Here is an 18,249-nt window from a genome sequence, read left to right as displayed (position 1 = left end):
TCATTAGGTACCTTATATTAAGAATAAAAAAATTCTCTTAGGAAGTACCCTATATTTGGGACGGGAGTAGTAATTGTGAAGTCTTATCTAGTACGGGCCTTTTGAGAATTTTCCTCTGGACTTGTACCTCTTCATCTGTAATATATGTTGTGTTTAAAATAAAATTTGTCTTTGCTTTTAAAAAAAATTCAACTAATTTCCTCCGATGAGATGCATTCATTGGACATAAAATTTTGGTCTGATTCTCATTAATGATTCTTAACACTGTCAATAGGCCAGCCCTTGAAGGGCCAAGGCCTAAACGGGTTGACTTTATTAAATCTGATTTCACTTTAGCATATCATTTTGGTTAGCCCAGCCCTAGCTCTTAGGGCTTCAGTCCTATATAATTTTTTTTTTTTCAGTTTTTCAATTTAAAATTTTAAAAAATATATTTGAAATTTTTAAAAAGTTATTACACATAATATTAAGTCTAACATAAAAAATTTAAGATAATACACATGATAATAAATTTAAGTCTCATTAAAAGTAACATCATCACAAAATCAACACTAATAATAATTATACTTTGCTAGCATCATCAACTAAATCTTAATGAGTTTCATTATTATCAAAATTAATATAATTTGTTCCTTCTCCTTATGAAACCTCGTCAATAGCAAAGGTATTTAGCTTTTCATATCTTCCTTCTTCTTCATAATTATCTGCAGTGAGCAACACATCAAGCATGAGACTATGAATCTGCTATGGATGAGGGATGGACTAGATGACTCGAGCTCTGAGCATGGATGGGGGACAAAGCACGGCACAGTGACAGATCATAGAGGAAAGGAGGGTTGCCGTTGTTGGCCATGGCCGGAGCCAGTTGATAAACAAAGCGAGACATAGAGGAAGGACAGACAAAGCAAAGTCGCAATCGCAGTACCGCAACCACTCGCAAGTCACAGAATTACAGCCTCACAGAGTCAACTCTATAAAATGGTCTAAAAAGGTTAGCCTTTTTATTTTTGAACTTAAAAGAGTCAGTCTTTTTAAATACGATTTATCATTTTAGACTTCAAAAAGGCGGTCAATCTTAAATGTTTTCAGGCTTAACCTAATTGACGGCCCTAACAATTCTAACATTCTAGGCCAATAATAAGTTTTCAAGATTTTCTCGTGTGATTCAGAGGTTTTAGGCAACTTTCGACATGTTATTGCCAGTCAGTTTTTTTTTTTTTTGGATTGACAAGACAGGCGTAAGCTTGGGCAACAAGTTTACATGGTTTTATCAAATCAATATAGATCATTGTCAGTCATTTTTGAAACCATGTCATATTGGGTGAACCTGGTTGATATTTTCTGGAAAAGGGGATTGCATTAACTTAGAAAGAACTGTACAGAGCATCCAAAAGGGCAAAACCAGAAAACGAAGAGAACAAAATTACATCAAAGAGGTAAAAGTAGAAAATGCTTTAATAGTAACATTAACAATTGCAAGGACCCGAATGAGAAAAGAGTCCACTGTGAGGGCATCATTAGTGAAAATCTGCAGGTTTCTTGCTTCCCAAAGCTTCCAGTAGATAATGTTGATCCCTATTTTCTAAGAGATGTCCAGAGATGCTGATTTTAAGGTGTTCAATAGCCAAACACTAGTGCCAATCTTAGAGAATTCCTGAAATGAGTCAGCTGGTAAAATTTTCTTCCAAACTTGAGTAGAGAAAGAGCAGTCTCAAAACACGTGGTCTATGCTTTCAGGGACATGATGTGAGTCACAGAGAGTGCAACCTGGATCATGAGTCATCATCCTTCAACATCTCTCTTCATTGGTGAACCTGGTTGATATTACCATGATGATAATGGCTATTCCAAAATTTCTTTTTATGATTAATATTGCTAGTGAGATAAAAGCTGCTTGTTGTTGTTGTATTAATATTGCTAGTGAACCTGAGTGTGATTAAATTGGATATTTTCATTGTCTTAATTCGTCCGAAATACTGAATTTGTACAAAACAACATGGTCCAATATTTCCAACGATTTTATTGTGCAAAACAACAAAATATATTTTCATGTATCATGTAATTTTTGGTTAAATAAAAATGACTCAATTTTTGTTCAAGGTCTTAAAAACCGGTTGGGCTGAAAATCGGTCTAATGTATGACCAAAACCAAAGAAGCATATAACCAATCAATGACTAGTAAAAAACCAGCCAAAACAATCAAAAACAGTTTGGTTCTTTGCCTGAGCGGAACCAGAACCAATTTTTTCTTTTAAAGGCAAAATTAAAAAAACAAAAAAAGACAAAATGCATGTCCATTACTTTGGGCCATGAATTGTAATATTAACAAATTACAACTCAGCCCCTGAAATGCAATGCCCAGAGACACGTTACCCCACTCCCTTTTTATACGACAGCTTGTCCACCCACTCGTCCGACGTACTCTCGAATTTGCATTTCCGCCAATACTTCTTCAATTCTTTGTTTTTTCTCTCATCAAGTTTTTGTTTCATACTTTTATTTGATATTTGATTATTTCTTTTTTTAAAATCTTGCTCTCTTTAATTTAAGCATAATATGATCTCCATTCTTCTAATTATTTATCTACATTTTTGTTTTAAACTTTATCTTTTTAATGTCATTTTGATCAGCCTTACAAAAATGCTTAATAACACGTCGTGTTCTTCATATAATAAATATATACTCTAGACTATTAAACAAATTTAGAGTAATTTTTAAGACATGATTAATTTTATCTTTTAAATTAATCTAGTGAAATAACAATTTAAACAATATAATTTTTATGTAATATTTAATTTATAAAATAAATAAAATAAATTAATCACACCCACTTCAGCCACAATTCAATCAGAGTCTAGCCATTGATCCTTAGCTTTTAAAACCTTGCCTTTTCTTTTCAAACAAATTCAATGGATTATATTACCCTCTCCCTCCCCCCACAACCAAACCCCCCCCCCCCAAAAAAAAAAAAAAAAAAACTTCTATACAACCAAGACCAACTATAAATCATTTTCTTGTTTTCCTAGTTTTCTTTTTTGATTTCTTTTTTATCTCCTCAACAGGTTTCGGAGATGATGGCGTGCAGCTATCTTTTACGTTAGGGTTAGGGTTAGATGCCTGCTTCCCCACAACTTGCAACTGCATCTGAATCAAATTGTGAATGAGTAGGGCCTGCTGCTGCACAATTTCTTTCAAATGGGATTGTTCCTGCATTTGTTGCTCAAGAGCCTCCACTTTCTGGGATTGTTCCTGAAGCATATCTTTTATTTTTGCAATCTCTGATTGAAAGTTTGAACGCTTTTGTTTCCCAAAGTAGTCTGTTTGAGTGACACCAAAACCGAGACCCCTAACACGACCTGGCCGCTCAATACCATGCAATGCCCTAGCCAATATATCATCGTGCTTAGGGGCCTCATCTTGTGAAAAAGATTGTGATAGGGCATCCTGTGGCATATAAATTAGAAAAGTAAATGTCATTAATTATTAGTGAACCTACATTTTTAAAGAAATTGAAAGATATAGGGCATGTTTGATTTTTGTATACGAAAAAAAATTGTTTAAGTAAATATTTTGGATCTAAATGTTTTGAAAACTATTCTCATTTTTTTGTTTTTAAAAACAGAAATAGAAACGCCTAAACGTTGTTTTTCTTTTGTTTTTCGTTTTTAAAAGCACATTACATCTGATTTTGTTAAACTACTTTCAACTATAACCAATCGCTATTATAGACAGGCACCATTATCAACCAATTTCTGAACTCTAAAATTGTTTTCAAATAGACATAAACAGATTTTTTTTTTTTGGTTTTGAAAAAAAAAATATTTAAAAAACTGACTTACAAAATAGTTTTTAAAAACACAAATGTAGCACATAATTTACAATTCAGACAAAGAAAACTTACACATTCTTTCCAAACTCGTTGGACGTTTTCATTGTCAATTTGGCCTTCCTTATTGACATGGCCTTCCTTCCAGAGAATATGACGGGATAAGGTAACTATCTGTGATCCTTGCTGTGCGATCTGTGGATTAGGACAATTAATAATCATTGACACACACACACACACACACACACACACACACACACAAAAACATATAACAAAAGAGACACTTGCAATAAAATATATATTTGTACGCACCAGCTGTTGCTCCAGGTCAGCATATGCCACGCGCCCTCTTCTGTATGGATAAAGTGGATCTAATGCTCTTTGCCGGTTTTCCTCGCTTAATTTCTACTTGAACACATACTGTTCCCATTAATTCAAACTTGGTGCACATGAATAAGGGAAAAAAATGCCGTACAACATAATTACCTTAAAAGACTTATCTTTACGCCTCCCAATGAAAGCATCCCAATCTTCCTGCTTTATCAAATGTGCATATCTCGCAGGTGGGTGCTCAATGATTTTCCCATTGGCATCTCTCAAGTATTTGGCTGTAAGGACTGTTCGGAATGATCTAAGTTGTCTGCTGGCTGTTCCAAGCACATATTTCTTCCGACTTGCATCAATATTAAAAGAACTCTGCAAAACAAAATAATAAAAAAATCAAAGCAAGTTTGTCCATGTTAAAAAAACAAAAAAAAAAAAACAAAGTAAATATATTACCTCTATTTCTTCCCAAACAGCTTCCTTGTTTGATCGTGGGACCGCTCTCCAAGTATTATAACTGATGGGCACCTCTCTCCGAGTTACAACCCCAATATAACTCACAAATCTAGATCTTCCAGGGTTAATGGGTTGACCTTTGGCATTCCATGCAATGTTTAGTTTCCGCCCCCAACTCTTTGCATGGATCACCTCTTTCATTATGGTCAAACCACGCGTATTCTTTTCCTTGCATACTACTATACCATCATAATGTGAAACATTCCCATTATACGGAGCATCATCATCATCATGTGAAGCATTCTCATTATACAGAGCATCATCATCGTGTGAAGATGCCATTTACCTAAAATAAAATCCAAACATACAAGTAAAACATCAATCATTGCACAAGAGATGAATATAGAAAGATAACAAATGAGGAGATTAAACATAAAAAGTATTTAGAATAAAAAGTATCCATGCTTGAGCCAATCTTTTTCTTTTTCTTGTTGAATTTATGCTTCTTAGTTTCTGAAATCTATTTCTCTTTATGATACAAAACCCCTCTCTATATCATCTTTCATATATAGGGCATCATCTTAACCAAAATCACTACCGAGTAATTGTGATGAAAAAGTGATTGTTATGCACCAAAATTTAGGCATGACTAGCATGGGATGTGCACAAGTACTCACATCCCTTAAGCCTTAATTTTAGAAATTCTTAATTATAAATGTAAGTGCATCTATCTTACAGAGTTAGATTATTTAACATAAGCTTTTTATAATAACAAAAGTCATGAATTTCTATAAAAAATTCGGCAAAACCTCCCCTCCAAATAAGACTTCCCAAGAGTTATACAACAACATTTTCACATAACAAAATAGCATCAACATGGAGCTAAGTTCCTACTACCAGACCAACAATAAAGGTAGTGAATGAGAATCCTAACTATAGTTTATATGAAGCACATAAAATATGATTTATAAAATACAACATTTAAATCCAAATTTTTAAATCAAGATAGAGAGTATAACCAAACTGACATCTTAACTTTAGTTCAATAGCAAAACCCCCTTTCATATTCTGTTAGACATACAGTCCACAAGGATAAGTAACCAATAAGTGTGGCATAAAGTCACAAAATAATCAAGTGCAGTTAGAAGCCACGAAACAAGCACAGACAAGAAACCAATGAATATCAAATGAGTACTAAGCTCACGAATAACAAACGTGAGTATAATGGCCATGAATACCAAGCTAGTTAGAGTTTGACCCAAGGGCTAACAAGGTTGTTGTTAGCAACCAGCGTTTTGATTCAATCCCTTAATTTAAACCAAGCTTCCATATGTGTAAAAAAAATCAATATTTTAATCTCTTGAAATCATAAGCATCATAAAACAATTTCACCCATAATCTTCCACACATGATTCATAATGACAAACAATTTCTTAACTCAAAAATAAAACATTATCCATATGTTAAATAAAAAAAATCAATCATAAAACAATTTTATTTTTTCTTTAAAAGTTTAATAAAATAAAATTAGTTCTTGTCAAAATAACAAATATTATAAATTGAAGTTAATATTAATATGTGTGTGAAAATTTAACAATATTTGCTAAAACGGGATTAGCTTATAAATCAACTAGAGTGCTATCTACTTACTTGTTAAGTTCCCAAGTCTTGAAGTTTTTCTCTTTTCAATTCTTATCAAGGTCCTCTTCTTCCACACACCCTTAAGCATATGTTTCTAAATGAAACTTCAATTAACTTCCTAAAAATTATAAACAGCTTTCAATACTAACACAACCCCATCCAACTGCAAACATTCAGAATTCCAAACACCACAACTCATATCTTAAGGTTTCCTAAACATCATCATATTGCCCAAAAATTAACTACCGAGACTTTTGAAGTTCGACTACTAGAATTTGCACAGAATAGTTTCACCATAATACTTTATCCATAGCCCACTTCTCAATTTGAAAGATAATTTCACTTAGGCCTTATATCGAACACATCATGTGCACGAATTTCCAGCTCTTGTCTTACATATACAACTAATTTAATTTTTTTTCTCATTCCATCTTAACCATAGTTCCTTGGAGTTGCAAAGAAACAACTTCCCTTCCTAGATTTTTTTCAGCCAACTTCCCTTCCTAGTTAAAAGATATAAATTTACACTAAATTTTTCCATGAAAACTTTTACCAGATACCTTATATGCTTTACAAAGGTAAGCAAAATCACTTTAAAGATTAAAGTTAAACAGTACCAAACAAAACACAAGTAATCCATAAAATAATTGCCTATCCCTCCGATAAATTCTAGAATAGCCTAAACGTAAATGGGGAATGCATTCTATGGCAAACAAAGATCCAAGTGCATGGTTGGCTGAGTAGTTCTCACAACCTAAAACCTCCCTTGCGAACTATATTCACTTGGCATTGGGATTAATTTCATGGCCCAAAGACGGAGCCTTACCTCCAACCAGGGAATAAAAACAATCAAAGTTACAAAACAAAAATATATCTATTGAAGCATTAACCAAACAGTTATAGTGAAATCATATATTAAAAATCATGCTCTTAAAAATCTGAGTTTTCAACTTCCATGTATCCCAGTTACCTCTCCATCACGCATCAAGCAAGAACAAAGAAGAGAATCAATTTTATTAGTTTTAAAACAACCCCATTCGATACACACACAAACAGAATCAATGCAAGGAAGAGAAGGAAGGTTGGACTCAACTCACCAAGGGATTAAATAAGGAACGAAGGAAGGGCAAATCATAATTTCAGTTTTCAGCCATCCAAAACACACACATACACAGCAGCCGCCAACATCAAAACGTGGCAGAAAAAAAAAACAAAAGAAGTTCTCACCTACACCAGTGAACTAAGCAAACAGGGGAGAAGATTTACAAACTAGATAATGCTCTGCAACATAGACGAAAAACAAGCAGAGAAAGGAACGAGCAACGCTGGATCAAAAGAGGAGAATTTGTCAACGCGAAGCAAGGAAGGACGAAGAAACTGGGATCTTGCCGGAATCCACCGCAGCAGAACAAACGGCGACACGCAGCACGCCGATGAGCAGGGAGAGAAAAGAAGAGGAAGGAAAGAGGGGAGGATTCGGCTATCTGATTTTTTTGGACCGACTCAGAGAATGGCGATGAAATGAGATTTAGTGCCTGCGTGCATATTTTAATCTCAGACATAGAGAGGGCATGAGGGTAATTTCATGCGGCAAGTGGGGGCAACAATAAAATCTGGGCAAGGCAAAAGTAAAATCTCCCTGCACACACCATAATGATTCGAACCAGCAATTGCATACACCAACAATGGTTACCACTGAGCCTAACCATTCGCGTTGCCAAAATTTACCCAAAAATTTATGAAATACAATTTAGTTATGTTATCTAAATGTAAATTTTAATTTAACTTAACTTTTTTGTCATTACACCCTCTTTCGTTTTTTTTTTTGGCAAAATGTTAACTTTTTTAAAGTTGAAGCAAAATAAAAATGGAAAAATTAATTTAAGGTCTCATAGAAGCAGTTAAAATATGCTGAGGTCCCATGAATTCAAAAAATAGCTGTCAGGTCCTTAGGAGCCTAAGGGTGAATAAGTTTGAAAATAAAATTACCCATTTGCCCTCTAGCATTAAAAAGGAGATTTTGCTTGTGCGTGCATGTCTCACGAAACCCATGATCAGCAATACTGAAGGTTGCTGCATATCCATGACTGTCGATCACGATAGGATAATTTTCACTTCCTCATATCCATGATTACAGCCCTTGTCTTCATTTAAGTCAGTTGGGAGTGTTTCTTCTGCAACAGCAACATTTTATCGACAGAAAATAATTTTTTTAGATAAACAATTGTTAGCCGTAAACGATTACATAAATTACCAATTGACAGCAGCATATCCATTGTTGGCTGGATAAATAATTTCTTGTGCGTTAATGATTTCATTATTATTTAAGGGTAGGATAATGCTTTATGGGTATACCTACAATCATTCAGTTTGCATAGCTAATATATGGAATAATCTGGTGCAACACTGATATGTTGACAAGTATCTAATGTGAATAACTTTACATGTTGTCAATAGTATTTTGTTGTGTTGTCCATATGGTATGAATAGTTGTCAATACATTGTACTATGCAAGCGAACCTATAAGAATGCAAGTACTACTGGAAAACATGTTTTATGTTATGTTTTTTTTTTCATATAGGACATTTTATATATTATTTCCAAGCATCTGAGGTAAGCTTGTTTTGTTAAAAAATCTCTACTTTGAATAACACTGCGTCTTGTCAATAGTGGATAAATGTGTTGTTAATACACTATGTCTAGTTGTCAATACACTGTGTGTGGTGCAGATTGACCTGTAACATGGCAAGTTCTTCTAGAAAACATATATTATGTTTTTTTCCATATAAGGGGCATTTTCAAAATGATGACCAAGAAAGTATGCAATATGTTGGAGGGAGTGTTAGAATAAGAACAATAAAGGAAGGGACAACATATGAAGAGTTGACAAGAATGATATCATCAATTATAGAGAATGAAAGCAATATAATCCAGTTAAAGTTTACAGTCAACATTGATGCAAGCACACTTGTAGATCTAGTTGATGATGATGAAGTAGAACATCTGATCAAATATAACAAACAAAGTGGACATGTGTATGTAGTTGCAAATGGGAATGACACCATAAAAGCATTAATGAATTGCCCATTAGAGAACCAACATGTGTAAGTTGTGTAAATTTTTTTTGTTAATGTAAATAATATTGAAAAGTACAATTTTAATGTTGTCATTAAATGCAAGATTGATGATTTATTGAGAGTTTCAAATGGATGCTCTTTGTCTCCACTAAATATTTATCCTGAGATTGAAGACTCGGAATTGGAATGCGCTGTACAAATGGTAACTACACCAATACTTGAAATGAATTCTATGAAATGGTTTGTAAAGGGCAATTTTTTTCTAATATTGATGCCTTTAGACAAGCATTATGCAAATATAGCATCTCCTACAAGTTTTCATATGAGTTTAAGAAGAATAACAAAGACAAGATCACTGCATATTACAAGGTGGAGGGTTGTGAATGGAACATTGCAGCATATTCAATAGGGAAAGATATTGAGATTTTAAGGGTTACAAAATTCAACAATGATCACATCCACAATGCGCAAGATAAACTAATTGTGTCACACCCAACAAGGTCAAAATTAACATCATCAATCATAGATGATGCTCTAAGGTCTAATATAAACAACAGTGCCAATGAACTTGCAAGAGACTTGTATAGAGAGTATGGTGTGCGATTGAGCTACAATCAAGCCTATAAGGGAAGAGAAAAAGCATTGCAGGAAATACATCTTTGCCTAGTTTGGATGATACACTTGATGGAATCATTGATGAGGTTTCTATGCCTCCTAGCTTGGATGATGTTGCATCTTTGCCTAGTTTCACTTGTTCATGCACTCATGACTCTATTTGTGTGAATTGCAATAACATAGTGTTAATTTTGTCTAATTTGAAAAATCAAGATGAATTGCATTCACTTGAGCATGAGCATTTGAATGGCAGCACACTTGATATGCCTCACTCATCTATTTGCACTCCATTTGAAGCACTTGTGTTATCTAGTTCTTCACATGATCAAACATATACTTCCTTAAGTGATTTGCTTGCATTAGATGAGTTTGATGATTTGAGTATCAATTCTAGAAATTCTATTGATTTAGTGATAGAATTAAGTGATGAGAGTGAAATTGCATCAAATGATGGCCCTAGTTCATCTTCCACATGTCATATTTCATCACATCATTTGATTTCTTCTACTGAATTTAATTCTGGAAATTTTGACAGCTTTGATCCTTTTGTGCCTAATCATTCTCCAAGGTTGGAGGAGTGTTCTATTTGTGATGTTTCAGGTTTAGGGACAATTGAAAAGCATGAATAAAGTGATTTTGGGGCTGTTAATGATCTTAAGGGCGTGCAAATTGGTACTGAAAGTCTAGAATCAGATCTGGCCGAACCTGGAATTAATTTTAGAGCAAGCCAATCAGATCTGGATGTAAGGCACAAAGTTGGAACCAAGCAAGTCAATCTGGACGAAATTTTTCACACAGCAGCTGTGAGAAGCTTGGGCATGCCACTTAAAGAGGAAGACATGGATCTAGCAAGGCAAATTCAAGTGTAAAAGATCCCTTCAAGCATCATTGAGCCACCCAATCTAGAGTTGAAGCCACTTCCTTCACATCTTAAGTATTCTTACTTAAGAAATGGTAATCAACTTCCTATTATTGTTTCTTCTTCACTAACGCCTATGGAAGAGTCTTTGTTGTGTGATGTAGTGAGGAAGAACATTGAGGCTATTGGGTGGACACTTGGAGACATTCCTAGAATTAGACCTTAAACTTGCACACATAGGATCATGTTAGAGGAAAATGTCAAGGCAATAAAGCAGCCACAAAGGAGGTTGAATCCTCTCATACTTGATATGGTAAAGAAAGAGGTCACCAAACTCTTGAGTGCAGGTATAATCTATCCTATTAGTGATAGTGAATGGGTGTCTCCGGTGCAAGTTGTGCCCAAGAAGAGTGGAATTACTATGGTAAAGAATGAACATGATGAATTGATTCCTATTAGGGTATAAAATAGTTGGAGGGTATGCATTGATTATAGGAGGTTGAATGAGGCAACCAAGAAAGACCATTTCCCTCTCCCATTTATTGATCAAATGTTAGAAAGATTAGGGAGGAAATCTCATTATTGCTTTCTTGATAGACATAGTGGTTATTTTCAAATTTGCATTGATCCGGTTGATCAACATAAAACTACTTTCACTTGCCCATTTGGTACCTTTGCATATAGAAGAATACCTTTTGGATTGTGTAATGCTCCAGGGACCTTCCAAAGATGCATGTTTGGTATTTTTAGTGATTTTATAGTCCTTGCTAGGTGTGTGGAGAAGAACTTGGTTTTGAACTTTGAGAAGTGCCATTTTATGGTTGAGCAAGGGATTGTCTTGGGCCACTTGGTTTCAAGCCGTGGTATTGAAGTGGATAGGGCCAAAATTGAAGTGATTTCATCTCTGCCCTATCCAACTAATGTCAAGGACTTGAGATCTTTCCTTGGCCATGTGGGTTTTTATAGAAGATTTATTAAACATTTTTTAAAGATTGCACATCCCTTGTCTCAATTACTTTAAAAAGATGTCAAGTTTGAGTTCTCTCCAAGTTGTAGAGATGCATTTGATGCTTTGAAGGCTAAGCTTGTTCCCCTCCTCTTTTGAGGAGTCTTAATTGGTTGATTCCATTTGAGATTTCATGTGATGCCTTTAATTTTGCTGTTAGGGCTATGTTAGGACAAAGGAAAAACAAGCTACCTTATGTTATTGCATATGCATCTAGGACTTTAGACAAAGCACAATGCAATTACACTACAACCGAAAAAGAATTGTATGCATTAGTGTTTGCTCTTGACAAGTTTAGATCTTACTTGTTGCATTCCAAGGTTGTTTGTTTTACAGATCATGCAACCTTGAAGTACCCTTTAAAGAAGAAGGACACCAAGCCACGTTTGCTTAGATGGATGCTTCTACTTCAAGAGTTCAATTTGGAGATCATTGATAGGAGTGGAGCAACAAATCATGTGGCAGATCACTTGAGTCGATTGTCTTATGACTCCATTATGGTGAATTCCTGTTTTTATTTCCCTTGTGATGAGTTTAGAGACGAATTATTATGTGCTATTTCTTCCCATGATGTTGTTTGGTGTTCTGATTTGGTCAATTTGTTGGTGCATAATGTGTTTCCAAATGGGATTACTAGACATGCTAGGGAGAAGCTTGCTAGGGAAAGTAGATACTATGTTTGGGATTCACCTACTCTTTAGAGATTTGTAGTGATGGTGTTATTAGGAGTTGTGTTCCTGATGTTGAGATTGATGATGTGTTGAGGATGTGTCATACTTATGCATGTGGTGGTTATTTTGGGGTTAGGAGGACCGGGCAGAAGGTCTTAGATTGTGGTTTATATTAGCCATCTCTTTTTAAAGGTGCATATCAATTTTGCAAAGCATGTCATGCATGTCAACATTTTGGGAGTTTGGGAAAGAGACATGAAATGCCATAGGTGCCCATTATATTTTGTGAGATCTTTAATGTTTGGGGTATGGATTTCATGGGTCCTTTTCCCTCTTCCAATGGTTGTGAATATATACTACTCTGTGTTGATTTTGTTTCTAGTGGGTTGAGGCTATCCCTACTAGAACTAATGATGTAAAGTTGTGGCAAAGTTTCTTTTGTCTCATATGTTTTACAGGTTTGGCATCCCTAGAGCAATCATCACAGACTAAGGGACACACTTTTGCAACAAGACTATCTCCTCTTTGCTTCAGAAATATGGTGTTCTACACAAGGTGGCAACCCCATATCATCCTCAAACAAATGGGTTGGCCGAGTGTTCGAACAAGGAGATCAAGTCTATCCTCCAAAAGATTGTGAGACCGAATAGGAAGGATTGAAGCTCAAGACTTAAAGAGGCTCTTTAGGCATACCCTGCATTCAAGACACCCATTGGGATGTCTCCATTTAGGTTGGTCTTTGGTAAGCAATGTCACCTCTCAGTGGAGATTGAGCACAAAGCCTATTGGGCTGTGAAGGCTTGTACATTTGGTGAGGAGGGTGTAGCTGCCTCAAGGAAGCTCCAACTTCAAGAATTGGAGGAGTTGAGATTGGATGCATATGAGAGCTCTAAATTGTACAAGGAAAGAGCAAAATTCATTCATGATAAATGTATTTTGAGAAAGCATTTTCAAGTGGGAGATAAAGTGCTAAAGTTCAAGACAAGGCTCAAGCTCATTGGTGGCAAACTTCAATCCAAATGGGAGGGCCCTTACATTGTGGAGGAAATTTTTGACTATGGCACTCTTAACCTCAAAGATCCTCAAAGTGGCTTAACATTCAAGGCAAATGGCCACTTGTGCAAGAAGTTTCATGAGGGTGAATCTTCTACATTGCTTGCTGAAATGAGATTCAAAGATCCTCCATGAGTCTTCAAAGGTTGTATCTCTCCTTCTTATTTCTTTTTGATTGATTTGATTAATTCACAAAGCACACAAGTGGAGCACTAATTGGGATATGTTTGCTGTCACATATGCACACATGTAGTACACCATTCTTTGCTTGTGTTTATGTTTGTGAATGTCATTTTGAGTTCAAGTGTGGGGGGAGATGCAACCTGATTCATTAGGTTAAAAAAAAAAGAAAAACAAAATTCCTTTTCCTTAGTTATGTTAGTTTTTGTTGTTTCTTTATTTTTCTTTATTTCCTTGCTGTTTAGTGGTGTTTTCGAAAAAAAAATTTGACATTTTTCCACACTTTTACATGCTATACAGATTTGATTTAATTCTTCCCATTATGTGTTTTGCATGCATTAGGGACAATGCATTGTTTAAGTGTGAGGGAAAGTGTGTTTTTTTTTAAAAAAAAACTTTTGTTTTACGATCAATCTTGAATTTTAAAGATGATCTTAGTTTTTGCATTTGAGTTTGAACTCTTGAGATGTTGTTTTCTTTAGTTAAAATCTATTTTGAAGCAATAAACCATTTGGTTGAGTGTAATTGATTAAGAGAAGCAAGAATAAACCATATGGAAGGGGCCTTCAACCATTGAGAGTTCTATGTTCCCTGATTTTGTTAATCCTCTAGAACTTGTTTTCTCTCTTACTTGAGGCTACACTTGTGCATTGGTTGTAGGGAAAGTGATTATGGCCATCATGAAAGTGCCCAAGGCCTTTTAGCTAACCCTTGATTACTTGATTATCTCTTACTTAGCCAAATAGAGCCTTTCTTTTATTTTGTTATTTTTAAACACTTGATCTATTTTGGATAGATTGCATGTATTTTCATTTAGTATGTTTCAATGTGCATTGACTATTTTTAATTTAACTAATACATAACATCTATTGGGACCTATTTCATTCATTCACATTGGCCAAACCATTCCATTCTTATGATTAAGGAACATTTATTGAGTTGTACCCAAATATTGGAAGCTATGCTTGAAAAAAAAGAAATAAAAAAATGAAATTAAGAAGAACAGCAAGAGAAAAAAAAAGAAAGAAAGAAGTGATACAAAAGAAAGAGGGAAAAGATTGTAGAAAAGAAAAAAATATATATTTGAGAAAAAGAGATCCAAAGTGGATCAAAGAAAAGCAAAAGAAAGAGTTTGAATAAGCAAGTTTCAATGGGTTTGCTATTTGATTCACTTGTTCTTATTTGTAGATTCTCATTTCCTCTCATTCTTGGCCAATTATTCATTCATCCATGATCCCTATTATGTTATCTATTTGGTTTAGTTTTGAGTAGTCATGTATATTGAACATACTTACATTCTGGTCAAGACAAGTATCTTGAGCCAATCCCTACCTCTTTCACATGCAAATCTAAGTATATCCTTCATTAAGCACATTACATCCTTTAAAAGTCCATATGATTCTTGAGAACCCTTGCATGTTCGTAGTGGTGAGATAGAGGTATTACAAGCTATGGTAGGATGACTTGCCAAGGAACTTGAGTGATATTTGTACCCTTATACACCGAGTGCTTGAGTGAAACACTAATCTGGTGAGGTTTGTCTTTGAGATTACATTTTTGCAGATGGTTTACTTGTGATGTATTAAGGTTTTTCTCTAAAGATTGCAACATTGGTTTGGTTCTTGTGATAGTGCATTGACTTTGAAAATTGGATTTACTCCTGAGAGCTTGTATTTTTGTGTTGTTTACTTGTCTAGGTTTTGAGAGAGTTTTGCCCGGAGAGCAAAATCCAAGTGTGGGGGAATATCTACAATGATCCTATTGAAGAAAAAGGAAAAAATAAATGGATTGTCAATAATATTTTTATCAGTCAGTTTTTAGGTACAATATAGAGACTAACTTGTGTCCATCATCTTCCTTACATGGTGTTGTGCATATTTGAAATAATCACTCTTGTCATCCATTTTTCTCTTCTTTCCAACATTAGTTCTGACCCATGGAGATTTCACAGCATGTCTTTTATCTCCTTTTGATCTTCTAGGATATTTACTTGCTTGTTCTTCTCCTTTCTCTTCCTCATCCTCATCAAAATCTTTCCCTCTTACACCTTCTTCCTTGTCCTCTTCCTCTTTTGAATTATCATTTTCACCTTTTTTTAGGAGAACCTTTCCATTCAGCATCTTCTTCTTTATCTTCTTTCCCTCCTAATTTTTCTTCTTCATTCTCTTCCTCTTTTGATTGTTCATCTCCCTCCTCAAAACCTTTCCGTTCAGCTTCTTCATTATATTGTTCCTCTTCAAATTTGTCATCTTCATTTTTTTTCTCAAAAGCTATCCCCTCAGTAATAGGTTCTTTATCTCTTTCCTCTTCTAATTTTTCATCTTCATTCTTTCGTTAGAATCTGTCCCTTCATCATCATCTTCTTCTTCTTGTGATTTTTCACCTTCTTCCTCTCTTAACCCTTGTCCGAGTAGCATTGATTGCAAGCTCATTAGCTCCTTTCTAATGTCAGACACAAAAGACAACACTTTTTTGTATAGCCTCCTTACTTCTTACAAGACAATTTCTAACTCAGTGTATAAACAAGACCATATATATCTGTCCATAGTACTCTATTTTATACATATCGAGTGAACAAATGCTGATTCTTGATACACCTTGGTAGATGAACTACTATCTACAGTAGTTGGCTCATGCAAGATGCCTTGATTGCTCTTTTTCTCCAACTTTACTCTTGCATTCACTTTGTCATCATCCTAATATTTTACAGCATCTACGACCTTTGGACAGCCTTAGCCAACTGAAAAATTTTGGAAGCCCCGTACCTAAAACCTTGACAGATTAGTATAAACATAAAAATTTTACATGGAAAACTTTGAAAGGCTATCACTTTGGATTGATGTAAATTAAACACACACTTACCATTAGAAAGTAGATATATCCCCCGACATTCTTCCTCATCCTTCCCTTCCCTTTGCTCAGTTGTTTCTTGTAGTATTCTACCTCCTTACAAAGTTCATTGAAAATGAATGTAACCCAATCATATGCGCTTGGTGTCTTTTGTGTCTCATAAATGACCTTCAATATGCAGTCGCTAATCTCAAGACTTGCGGTTGGCAATAGCAAGCTTTCTAATGCATACATTAGAAAAAGAAACTCAAATTTAGCTAGCTCCTTTCCAGATGTAATCATTTCAACTATTTCCTTATAAGGCATTTTATAGCAAGTATTTCTTAAATTCTTGAAAGCTTTATCATTCACATTGACATCCCCAGTAATCTACTTACCCTCACAACATAAGCCATTAAGTCATTCACATCGTTAGCTTTCATTTGCTTGATTTTCTCCCTTATGCATATTTCACAAGTTGGGGGGTCAAAGGCACGCATCAACTCTCCATAAATATTTCTTTAGATATTTTTACAAGACATATCAAGAAGTCTATGGAATCCTAACTTCTCAACCCTTTTTCGTAATATGTCATTTCTCTTAACATACTTTGCCACTTCACTAAATTGGCTTGGAGAGCAATATGTATGGAATGGTATGGTATATCTCTTTACTATTGTTTTTGTTTTCTCTTCCATCTTCCTTTACTTGGAAAAAAATAGAAAAGTTCAATTAGATATGTTGAAAAGAGATTTTTGCATGCTAGTCATTAATACTAAGTTCCAACTCAGAGATTTCTACACTGGCATTGTTTATTAATATCCATAAGGAAGAAGAAAACACAAGTAACAGAGCAAAATGGTTCATTAGTCATGATGGTTCACTAATCAATGGAGCATACTATTATTGTTAATGAAGTTTATAGCTATAGTCATTGGTGTAATTAGTTGTCATTCATGGAATAAATGGTTTTTGTCAATAGAGCATATGATTGTTATTAACAAAGAAAGTAGTTGTCATCATTAGAGAAATTCATATATATTTAAAGTTACAGATTTTTAAGCACAATTTAAAATTTTTCCATCAACACACCAACATCTTGATAAGAAAAACCATGATTTCGAGGTTCAATAAGTTAGTTATCTAATAAAGCATCGTTTTAGAGGTTCAATGAGTTAGTTATACACTTTGAAATTTACATGTGATTTGTGAACAAGAAAAAAGCTTTTATGAATATGCTTGAGAGCTCAACATCTATAAAATAGAGCTAATGTTTAGGACATATGTAGAAAAAATTTTGTGAAAGCTAAAATTATAGTTTTGACAGAAACCATAGATTTGAGACCTCAAAATCTATAAAGTATAAAATTATAGTTTTGAGTGCTCAAAACTTTTGAATCTTTGATGGCTTCTATGATCTATCAAAGCTATGGATTTGATTTCAGTAAATATTGCACTAGTCTCGCATGATTGCTAAAGATAACAGACAACAATATATAGATAAGAGCTAGCTAGGCAACAACATATGGATAAAAGCTAGCTAATCAAAGTGCGTATAATAAAATGAAATCTCATACTCAGGATGTGGCATGCAGGAATTCATTCTTAGAGTTTAGACCCTAATTTTGTTGTATTAAATCTAGTGTTAGTCGTCCAATACATCTTCTTCTCATCATTAGGTAATTTTGGATTATTGAGCTTAAATACCTTTT

The 18,249-nt window shown here is 34.5% G+C and overlaps 2 protein-coding genes across 4 annotated transcripts; one reads left to right on the top strand and one right to left on the bottom strand.

The window, feature by feature from the left end:
• Positions 1-2,952: 2,952 nt before the first annotated feature.
• LOC129285091 (uncharacterized) lies at positions 2,953-7,774 on the bottom strand. 3 transcript variants are annotated; one of them, XM_054920638.1, is made up of 6 exons: positions 7,345-7,774; positions 4,607-4,952; positions 4,313-4,522; positions 4,139-4,231; positions 3,902-4,021; positions 2,953-3,444 (listed from the first exon to the last, which is right to left on the bottom strand). In XM_054920638.1, the coding sequence occupies exons 2-6, from the start codon at positions 4,946-4,948 to the stop codon at positions 3,007-3,009; spliced, it is 1,203 nt and encodes a 400-aa protein (XP_054776613.1). In that variant the 5' UTR covers positions 4,949-4,952; positions 7,345-7,774; the 3' UTR covers positions 2,953-3,006. The 3 variants fall into 3 exon arrangements, with proteins under 3 accessions (XP_054776613.1, XP_054776612.1, XP_054776614.1); XM_054920637.1 differs by having other exon boundaries at positions 7,475-7,774; XM_054920639.1 differs by having other exon boundaries at positions 7,514-7,774.
• A 5,418-nt stretch (positions 7,775-13,192) lies between these two features.
• LOC129286494 (uncharacterized) lies at positions 13,193-13,663 on the top strand. Its single transcript, XM_054922450.1, has one exon. The coding sequence runs from the start codon at positions 13,193-13,195 to the stop codon at positions 13,661-13,663; it is 471 nt and encodes a 156-aa protein (XP_054778425.1).
• The last annotated feature ends 4,586 nt before the right edge of the window (positions 13,664-18,249 follow it).

The sequence above is a fragment of the Prosopis cineraria genome, unplaced genomic scaffold, assembly GCF_029017545.1.
Source record: "Prosopis cineraria cultivar Desert tree isolate PC_DT_omini unplaced genomic scaffold, ASM2901754v1 PC11, whole genome shotgun sequence".
In the NCBI taxonomy this organism is placed as follows: Eukaryota; Viridiplantae; Streptophyta; class Magnoliopsida; order Fabales; family Fabaceae; genus Prosopis; species Prosopis cineraria.
This window is presented reverse-complemented; position numbering and strand designations above follow the sequence as displayed.